The sequence below is a fragment of the Erithacus rubecula genome, assembly GCF_903797595.1.
Source record: "Erithacus rubecula genome assembly, chromosome: 14".
NCBI classification, from domain to species: Eukaryota; Metazoa; Chordata; class Aves; order Passeriformes; family Muscicapidae; genus Erithacus; species Erithacus rubecula.
The window spans coordinates 1,789,176-1,799,698 of NC_136666.1; the positions used below are offsets into that span (position 1 = coordinate 1,789,176).

The 10,523-nt window shown below is 57.5% G+C and overlaps 1 protein-coding gene across 1 annotated transcript; it reads right to left on the bottom strand.

Annotated features, from left to right (window-relative positions):
* Positions 1-4,050: 4,050 nt before the first annotated feature.
* LOC306808150 (cytochrome P450 1A5-like) lies at positions 4,051-8,186 on the bottom strand. Its single transcript, XM_079318383.1, is given in 9 exon segments — positions 4,051-4,549; positions 4,715-4,801; positions 4,985-5,108; positions 5,204-5,293; positions 5,733-5,859; positions 6,284-6,933; positions 6,936-6,972; positions 6,974-7,150; positions 8,053-8,186. Coding segments are annotated over 8 exon segments (1,587 nt in total). The 5' UTR covers positions 7,139-7,150; positions 8,053-8,186; the 3' UTR covers positions 4,051-4,242.
* Positions 8,187-10,523: the final 2,337 nt, after the last annotated feature.

Here is a 10,523-nt window from a genome sequence, read left to right on the forward strand (position 1 = left end):
TGCTGGGGTTCAGGGGGATGATTTTAGTGGTGCAGGAGTGGGGCAGACCGCTGGGATCTCTTGTTATGGTGGGGACATGAGAGCTTGTCCCTCTGTGTGACCTTAGCTTTCACTGCTGGGCTGCCACCAGGTCTGGCCTTGGGGACACCCAGGGGACACCCAGGGGACAGCCATCCTGCAGCCAAGGCAGAGTTTGAGGAGCACCCACCACCCCAGAGGCTTTGGGCTCACACTGCCGGTGCTCCATGGAAAATCCTGCCTGGGTGGGTGTTCAGCCAGGTTTGAGGGAATTCCTGCAGCTTTCCCCCAGCAGGGCTCTGCAGGGAGGAGCTGTCTCTGCATCTCTGCAGCTCCCTTTCCAGCCTGGGGACAAATTCCATCCTTGCCCTCTCTCCTGCCCTCTGATTCACAAGTACCTTGTACCTCCCATGGCTCAGGGTGATGGATCAGCCCAAGCACTGCCTCCTTCCCTCCAGCAGGAGGGAGGGGAGGGTGGCAGGAGGAGAAAGGGCTGGAGCTGGAGCAGAGCCATGTGCCAGGTTTAAAGTGCCCATCTCCCTTGGATCCAGCTCTGCTCTGGATGGATTGGAGAACCAGCACCTGCCAGCTCCAGCACCCCATAAACTGCTCATGCAGGCTGAAGAGACATTTATTTTTCCCCAAAGACCAGTGTGGAGTTCAGAGCCCAACTCTGTCCTCGTGGAGATGCAAAGAGAAAGATGGTGTAGGGGGGTTTCCTTGGGACAAACAGCAAAAGCATTAATCCCCATGGGAAGATGAATCCTGATAACAAACAGCCAAAGGGCAGGAATTAGAAATGCAGGGCTCACTTTTAATCAGGACAGTGTTAGAGGAGCTCCTCTCTTCCATCCAGGACAGTCACAAGTGGTTGTTCTGGCCCATTTTGGGGCTAGGGACTGACTTTCCCAGCAAGGAGATGCCACCAGCCCAAGATGCTGCCTCAGCCAGAGGGAAAAACCTGTGTCTGTCTGGAGCTTTTCCTGCAGGAATGAGGGTGCTGGGACCATTTGGAAGGGGAGTTGGAGCCCTGCTGAATCCCTGCTGCTACCACTGGACTCATGACTCATTTTAAAACCAACCATAAAAACAATTTTGCATGGGATGATCAAAGCTTCCCTGGCTTATCACCACCCTGATTCCAGTACAGAAACCGTGGTGCTCACAGGCTGCCAGGGGAGTAATTGGAGCCTTAATTGAGGAAGGTCATTAGGGGCAGGTAAACACAGGGGAGCTGGAGTCTCTTGCCTGCTGTGACTTCCTGAGGCTGGACTGATGATCCTTGGGGTGTCTTCCAGCTCTGCGGATTCCATCCTATGGTTTTTTTGGACCCAAGGAGCAGTGGGCACGCAGGGGTTCAGGCCAGGTTCCATTGGCATCAAGAGAGGGAAGGGTGCTAAATGTAGGCAGGGAGTTGTAAAGGTGGGATCTGCATCACTCAATTCATGGCTTGTCTGCATTTTTTTCTGTCCTCACTCAGAGGCAGGATTAAAAACATGAAGGAGATGAATTTTTTCGTGTTTGGGCTTGGTTGTTGATTAAATCTTATTTAAAGTATAGAGAGTTCTGCAGCACTTCTAGCAAAAAGTGAGCAAAATGGAGGTGAACCTAGCTATTACAAGGTCTCTTAAAGCTAAATAATCTAATAGAGAATTAACATCTATATTAGTTATACTTTTGACCCAATAGCCAAATTCCCATGACCCTCAGTGCAGCACTAACTGTCCAAGCAGAAACTACTGCCTGAAACCATGAAGAAGAGGAAGATGAGCACTGAAAAAGTCATCACCCCAAATCCTCCATCCTGTCCCATACCTATCACTGTACTAAAAAACTCTCAAATTCAAAACCCTGCACCATGTGAAATCACACACTTCTATTTAACTGTGATTGTAACTCCATCACTCAAATTTGGAAGCCTTCAGGTCCAAAGCAGTGTTCTCCAGGGGTCAGTGCCACAAAGCCCAAAAATCCCAGGTTTCTGGGACCCAACAGGGAGTTATAAAGTGGCTGCTTTGCCTCCAGCCCCATGAAGGGAAGGCAAGGATAACTCTCTCCCCTCCAGCCTCTTCCCTTTCCCTGCTCCATCCTTCCTGACAGGGGTGACTCCTTCATCCCACCATGAATGGATTTTTGGGAGCCCTTCCACCAGCAAGAGGCTGTTCCACACCACTGATGTTAATGGTAAGTTGCTTATCTGCCCCAGGGCTATAAAACTCTCATCTCCAAAGGGGAAAAAAAAAAAAAAAAACTCCTGCTGTTCTTTCTACTAGCTCCTGGTTATTGCAGCCTTATCAGCACGCCCAGCCAGCCTTAGGGCACAGGAGTGACGTGCAGCACACGAGGTGGGTGATCCCACACAGCACTGGGGCCAAGTCCACCCCATGGGGACACCAGGGCACCCATGAGTGCCCTGGCAGCCTTGCTGCCCTTCTGAGTCACTGCATGCACCTCCAGTGCTTGGTGCCACCTTCCCCTGCAGCAGGGGAATGCTGGCTTTGGGGTGGCCCCTGTGGGAATGGGATTGGGCTCTGGTGCATTGACCTGTGTCCTTGTAGTTGGTGGAGCTGGTGAACCTCATGGGCTCCTAAAGCATCCTTAGCTGTTTATTTACAAGGCTTCTGATAGCCTGCAGCAGGTTTGGAGCCTTCCCCTCCATTGTTTTTCCTACAATATTGGGATTATGACATAAAGCAGGGGAGATGAAGCTGCTGTGATAGCAACAGCTGCTTGTGCTGGCTCTGAGAATTTGGGTGGCTTTGGGGCTGTGTCACCTCAGTGCCCCACCACAAACTTGTGACCAGGCAGGGCCTGGACACACAGAGTCCTTCCTTTGCTCCCAGGCTGGGTTTGGCAAGTCTGGACCAGCCAGGATCTCTCTGAAACCTTGGGCAATCATCTTCCCCTTTCTCTTCCCCAACACGCTTTCCTCTCTGCCTCTTCTGGGAAGCTTTTGTGCAATGCCTGATGAGTGATTGGCATTGGGGCATGGCAGGAGCTCTGGCTGGAGCCCCCCTGCTCAGGCTCTGGGGCTGTGGGGGCAGAATCCTCCCCTGGGATGGGTGCAGGGGCAGAGCTCGGGGGGGCTGTGCTGTCCCCGTGTCATTGCTGGCAGCTGGTGGGGTTGCTAGGGGTGGCTTTGCGTGCAAGCTGGGGACAAGGAGGCATCTGGCTCTCATGGCATGGGTTGACTGGCAGCCAAGGTAAACTCTTGGGTTTGAGCTGGAGCAATTCCTGGGTCTCATTCTCTTCCTGCAGTGAAAACACCTTTGTTCAGCCTGGAACAGCAGCAGCTCAGATTGCTCAGCAGCCAGGGCTGACAGTGTCCCTGCTTGTGTCCTCCATGTGTCCGTCCTTGTGTCCTCCTATTGTCCTCCTTGTGCACTCCTTGTGTCCTCCTTGTGTCCCTCTTTGTGTCCCTCCTTGTGTCTTCCCTGTGTCCCTCCCTGTGTCCCTCCTTGTGTCCCTCCTTGTGTCCTCCTTGTGTCCCTGCTTGTGTCCCTCCTATTGTCCTCCTTGTGTCATCCCTGTGTCCTCCCTGTGTCCCTCCTTGTGTCCTCCCTGTGTCCCTCCTTGTGTCCTCATTTTGTCCTCCCTGTGTCCCTCCTTGTGTCCTCATTTTGTCCTCCCTGTGTCCCTCCTTGTGTCCCCCTTGTGTCCTCTTTGTGTCCCTCCTTGTGTCCTCCCTGTGTCCCTCCTTGTGTCCTTCAGGGCCACTGCTGACCATGGTGAAGGAGGTGGATGAAGGCTCAGGTTGCACCAGGGGAGGTTTGGATATTTCCAATTGGATTATTCCAATTTGGATATTTGGAATTTTGGAAAATTTCTTCCCCATAAAGGTGGCCAGTGCTGGAGTCACCATCCCCAGGGGTGTCACCTGGCACATGGGGACACGGGTTAGTGGTGGGCTTGGTGATGTTAAAGCCTTTTCCAACCTGAACAATTCTATAATTCTGTAATTCTCAAGCACCCATGGGGGCTGTGGGTTGGTGTCCTGCCTTTATCAGAGAGTGATTCCAAAAGGACACAGTCCAAGGCTGGATGTGGCAGAACAGCCACATTTCATAGAATATCCAACACCAGCAAACAAAGCGGGCAGCAATTGCTCCAAAAGGCAGCAGACAAAACAAGAGTCCTGGTGGTTTCAGTTTCTCCCATCACCCCCAAAGCTGTTCCAGACCCAGCTGTGCTGCAGAACACCCTGCAGATCTCTGCTCCCAGCACTCAGCTCCTGCCCCTGGTGGGGAAGCGCTGCCTGGCCTGGAAGTGCTCACACCTCTTGTGCTTCAGGGTCAGTCCATAGAGAGGGCTCATGTCCACCCTGCTGCCCTGGCAGACACTGAACTCCAGCTGCTGCAGCAGCGTGGCCAGGAACAGGAACACCTGCCCCCTGGCAATATTCTCCCCAATGCACCTCCTCTTGCCCAGGCCAAACATCAGCACCTTCTCCCCCTCCTCTTTGTTCACTTTGGTCCCGTCAGCACTGAGGAAACGCTCGGGGTTGAAGGTTTCTGGGTCCTTCCAAAGCTTCCTGGAAGGAAAAATATCAGATGTTGGGATGGTTTCTGCTGGTCATGGGTGTCGGGGGAGCACTGGAGGGTGGGAGCTGGCAGGAAGAACATCCCTGGTGGTTTGTCAGCACAGGAGGGGTCCTGTCTGTCACCAGAGGGAGGTTTATTCCTCACAAGGTACTCACTCGTCGTGGTTCACCTGCCACTGGTTGATGAACACGCAGCGATCCTTGGGGATGTAGAAGCCGTTCAACGCCGTGTCTTTGGTGGTGCTGGGGAGAGGAAAGATGGAGAGTTGGGCAAGCCCAAAGGTTCTTCTGCATCCTCAGGGGACTGTCCTGAAGGGTCCCAGGACAGGAAAGTGACACAAAGTGGTGCTTTTGTGGGGGCAGTTGTGTCCTGCATGAGTGCCACGGTGCCTCAAGGCCACCTGGTCACCTCTGCCAGCCCAGTACCTGTGTGGGATGGCCAAGGGCACGAAGCAGGAATGCCTGAACATCTCCAGGATGAAGGATTCCATGTAGGGCAGCGTGCCCTGGTCCGACAGCCGCGGGCGCCGCTCCCGCCCGATGGTCCGGTCTGGGGGAGGGTCAGGATCAGGGCTGACCCTCAGGGCTGACCTCAGGGCTGGCCAGAGAGGTTTGGCCCCAGAGGAATGCGGTTCATGGACTCACCCAGCTCTTCCTGGATCCTCTTCTGAATGTTGGGGTATGTCACAAGGTACATGAGACTCCAGGACAGGGCTGTGGTTATGGTGTCAAAGCCTGTGCACAGAGGAGGGGTGAGCTCAGCACAGCACCCACCCTGACCATCACACAGGGCAGTCTGGGTGGCTCAGGAGGCAGGGACAGCCTGGGGCTTTTTTCTCCCATAATAAACTTTGGTAAAATATCCTGCTCTCTCAACCTGTCCCGCTCCTGGCTTGTGTCAGGTTTGTTCAACTTCTCCAGAATTGGGGGAATTTCCACAGAAAGATGAATCAGCCCACAGATATTCCCCTCAGCCAGGAAAACCACCCTTGGCTGAGCTACAACTCATGCCCTTCAGTTTTCCAGACTGGTCTCTAGAGGTATCCTTGAAAGGACACCAAACAAAACCCAAACTGCCTGCCTGCTGTTGGACAGGGAAGGCTCAGACAGGAGGAGCTGGAGGAAATCTGAGAACATCCCTCAGCCCCAGCTGAGGAAAGGTGGGAGAGGACACCTGCTCCAAAGAGGTCGTTGACGATGTTGACGATCTTGTCCTTGGGGATCTGCTTGGCTGTGGTGGTTCCCAGTTTTTTGTCCAGGCACTGCTCAATGAGGGAGTCTGTGATGTCCCGGATGTTGTTCTGAGAGGAAGGGGGGACAAAGTCATGGGGCAGGACTGGCAGAGGGGTGGGTGCTCTGGGGAGCATCATCCCTCAGCTCTGGTGGTCCCTATGGAAAAAACAGGGAGAGGGCTCTCCGAGGAACCTGAGCACAGGTTAAACACCAGACTGGCCACTTTGCTCAGGGAATGGAGGAGATGCTGAGTGCAGGGAGGTTCAGGTGGAATACCAGGAAAGATTCCTCCCCCAGAGGATGGTGGGGCTCTGACCAGGCTCCCCAGGGCACGGGCACAACCCCAAGGCTGCCAGAGCTTAAGGAGAGTTTGGACAGCGCTCTCAGGGATGCATGGGGTGGGATTGTTGGGGTGTGTGTGAAAGGCTGGGATAAAAACACCCCACTGAAGGAGAGGGGATGAGGGCAGCTGAGGCTCCTGCGAGCTCTTACCTCATCATAAGTCTCATAGTGCTCCTTGACCCTCCTCTGCAGGAAGCTGAGGAGGCACCTGTTGAATTCCACGAACAATTCCATGCTGCGGCTGGGCAGGTACCGCAGCAGGGGGATGAAGTCAGCGGGGTTGCCAGCAGCAGCCACATCAGTGAACTCCTCAACTGAATTCACCAGCCTCAGCAGCTCCTGGTCGTCGTGCTCGTAGCGCTTGCCGAAGCACATAGCACAGATGACATTGGCCACCGACACCACCAGGTACCGGTAGGGCTCAAACCTCTTCTCCTCCTCCATCACCTGCAGGAATTTGCTGACCAGGTACTCGGCCTCCTGCGACACGTGCTCCTCCAGCAGGCAGCTGCAGGACGAGTTGGGGCTGGGGGCCACCGAGAAGCTCTTCAGAGCGCTCTGGGCCAGCCTCCTGCGAGCCTTCCACACCTCCCCGCAGTCGAGGCTGAACGTAAGGCTCTGCCCGTCCGTGACAAAGCGGAAGCTGTAGAGGTCGGGGCGGCCCATGAAGTCCTCTCCTTGCTTGACCAGCGCTTGCCGGATGGTGTCCAGCCCGCTGAGCACCAGCACGGGCCGGCTGCCGATGCGCACCTCCATCACGTCCCCGTAGCGCCGGCTCAGCCGCGCCAGCGCCAGGTCGTGTCCTTGCGCAGCTCCAGCACGTTGCCCAGCACGGGAAAAGCCCCGCGGGCCCGGCGGCCTCCGCAGCCCCGAGGGCGCGGACTGCTGCTGCTGCAGCCACTGCAGCAGCGCCAGCACCAGGCACAGCGCCGCGGCCACCAGCAGCACCTCGGTGACCGACAGCGCTCCGGGGCTCGCCACCAGCCGCATCGCAGCCTTCAGCATCGCGGAGAGGCGCTAGAGGAGCCGAGGGAAGGGAGGGCAAGAGCGGGGATCAGCGAGGGGCTGAGAGCTGAGGCTGCTCCTCAGCCTGGGACGGCCCCGAACCAGCTCGGGGCACGGAGCTGCCCCGCAGCGCTGCGGGTTTGCAGCCACACAAGCTGGAGAACCTGTGAAGGCTCCCAGCACACCCGCCCATCCCTAAAGGGGGTCCTCAACCCATCAGAGACTTTGGGACATGCCTCTCCCCACGGAAAACCCAATCCCCCACTGGCACAGCCGTGGCTCATGCCCAGGGATGACAGTCTAGTAAAACAAGGCAAGGGAAACTGCAGCTCAGCAAATCCCAGGGCAGCAGGAGGAGAAAGTGGATCCAGGGCTGTCGGACCCATGAGGAGTTCGGCTGTTCTGAGCCTGGGACGGCCCCGAACCAGCTCGGGGCACGGAGCTGCCCCGCAGCGCTGCGGGTTTGCAGCCGCACAAGCTGGAGACCTTTGAAGGCTCCCAGCACACCCGCCCATCCCTTAAGGGGGTCCTCAACCCATCAGAGACTTTGGGACATCCCTCTCCCCACAGAAAACCCAATCCCCCACAGAAAACCCAATCCCCCACTGGGCATAGCTTATGCCCAGGGAAGAGAGTCTTGTAAAACAAGGCATGGGAAAAGTGCAGGTCAGGAAACCCCCGGGCAGCAGGAGGAGAGAAACAGCAGCTCCCCCATGAATGTGGATCCAGGACTACCAGACCCATCAGGAGTTTGGAGGATGAACCTGATGTCCACAATACTGGGGGACTTGGGGAGTGGGGATCACACAGGGCTGCTCTGTGAGAATTCACTGGGTGAGCACAACCACCCAAAACTGACCTTCCTGGTCCTATATCCATATTCAACCCCCCCAAACACACAGGCTGGCTCCTACCTGTAGGTGCTTGGGCTTATTTTACTGCTCAGGGCTCCCAGCAGAAATTGGCACTGAAGGAATCCTCCTCTGTCTCCTCAGCCTTCTTCTCCTGTCACCTCGTTCTCCTCTGCCTGGTCCTTCTCCTGCCTGCTGGAAGTGTGTGGCTCTCTGGGCTCTCCCCTCACACCACCGCTGTGTATTTATGCTGCAAAAGGCCTTGGGAGGAGGTACCCATTAACAAACGGGGCAAACCCTGGCTGGAGCCTGCCCAAAAACCAGGGAATGGCCTTGCTCCCCTCCAATAGGCTCTGGGCCATGAATGGTGACTTCTTCTCCTGGTCTGGACCCTGGAGCCTGCTCTGGGGGGCAGAAGGGGGTCCCTAAGCCCTGCCTTGGGGAGGATGTAGGACACACTGTCAGCATCACTTGCCTATGGAATGCGGGTGCCAGCATTTCCCAAAAAAAAAAACCCTTTTCTGGGCTGGCCAGGCTGTTCCCAGCAGCCAGAGAGGGCTGTCACCTCCGAGGCCACTCTAGAGGTGCTGGGAAGGAGGGGACAAGTTTGTGCCAAGGCATCCACAGCCCTCCCCATCCATCCCTGGGGAATCACCAGGCAGGTCCCCTGTCCCGGCAGCGTGGCGGCGGGATCATCCGGGCCAGGGCAGAGCCGGCTCAGGTTAACGATTGGCCAGGTTGCGTGAGAAGGCGGCTGGCTCGCTTCCCCCGGCTCCTCCGGGGCAAACAGGCAGCGAGGAGGAGGAGGAGTGGCGGGGCAGAGGGGAGGAGGTGAGCCCGGCAGATAGGAGAGGTGAAGGGCAGCACGGGGCAAGGCTGGGGCAGTTCATCCTCACAAAGCGCTGGGTGACACCCGGCAGGGAAATGCTCGAGCCAGCTCCTCCAGGCGGGGCAAAATTCAGGGCAGTTTGGGTGGGATGAGGCGGAATGAGTCAGAGCTTGGTGGTTTGGCCCCTAAGTTTCCTTCAGTATGAAAATTCCAGGGGGAATTTGGCCCAGGTAAAAGCTTAGCTAATCTTTAATAAATGCTTTCAACATCTGGTCTAATCGGGCTCGTTAATAGCAATGACGCCGTTCATTAATGTTTGGCAAGAACAGTTACAAAACGCCGGCTGCTAATATTCCTGCTGATAATTCCCAGGAATGCCGCAGCCCTCCCGGTCCCGGCAAGACCCTTGGGAGCGCTTTCGGGCAGGCAGGCTGCAGGGGCAGGGCTGGATCCTGCCAGCACCTCCCATCCCTATGGATATGCCCAGATCCATCGTATGGGGTCGGCTTGGGGCTGGGGGGGCTGAGTGACCCCCCCAGCAGCGTCTCAGACCTTATGCTGATGCTGAAAATCCACCCGCATCACATCCCAAAGAAACTGGGGAGAGTCCTGGAGACGTTCCCCGGGAGCCCCTTCCAGCCCTTCCCGGCCCTCCCCGATGTGCCAAGCCCTGTCAGGGCAGGATGCCTCCTGATGCGAACAGAGTTAAGAGCTGCTGCCTTGCGTGCCAGGCAGCCTCACACCCCAAAAACGACCTCAAACCACCGTCACCCTCCTGCCCCTGCCCCTGCTGGGTCTCGCTGTCCCCATCCCGCGGGACGGGACGGGCCGTGCCAGGCTGTGCGTGCGGGGACAGGCGGGAGCGTGACGGTGACGGTGTCCGCAGGCACATGTGTCACGGCGTGTGCAGCATGGACAGGTGCCAGCACACAGGGACACGGGGCTGTGCGGGACAGGGAGGGTGCGGGACACAGAGGGTGCGGGACACGGGGCTGTGCGGGACACAGAGGGTGTTTGCACCCCGGAGCAGTGCGGGACCCGAGAGGTGTTTGCACCCCGGAGCGCTCTCACCGCACACGGATGCGGCCCCGGGCGTGTGCAGCCTGTTCGTGCCGGACGTGGCGACACCGCCACAGACACACGGATGTATTGTACGAGGTGCCAGAGACATCCCCGGCCGGGCTTTGTGGTCGCCCTGGCGAGTGTCCCCAGCCGTGGGGACATTGGTGACATTTGTGGTCAGCAGCCCTGCGGCGCGGGGCACCGCTCGGTGTCGCCTGGCGCTAAGAGGGAACATTTCAGGTGGCACGAGTGGGACCTCCCTGCTTTGCACTCCCTCTCCCCGTAGCTGGAGAGGGCCGGGATGACCGTATCCTATCGAGGGATCGCAAATGACAGCGGCATCGCTGTCGCGATGCAGCATCCTGTGGCAGAGGACACCCCCGTTGGCACCGACGATTGTCCCCAGTGCTGGGGACCCCGCACAAGCTCCCCAACCTCCAGCCAGCCGTGGGGGGAGCTGATCCGGCGCCGCCTTGACCCCGGGCCAGGCTCCTGGACGTGAGGCCACCGCCCTGGTCCTTTAAAAACCATTTCCCCCCCCACCCACCCGTAGCGTGACTGCGAGTGACCGGGGCGGCCCTCCCGGGTCTGGCCGGAGCCCCTTCGCACGCGATGTCCCTAATGCCACCTCTGGGACCCCCCG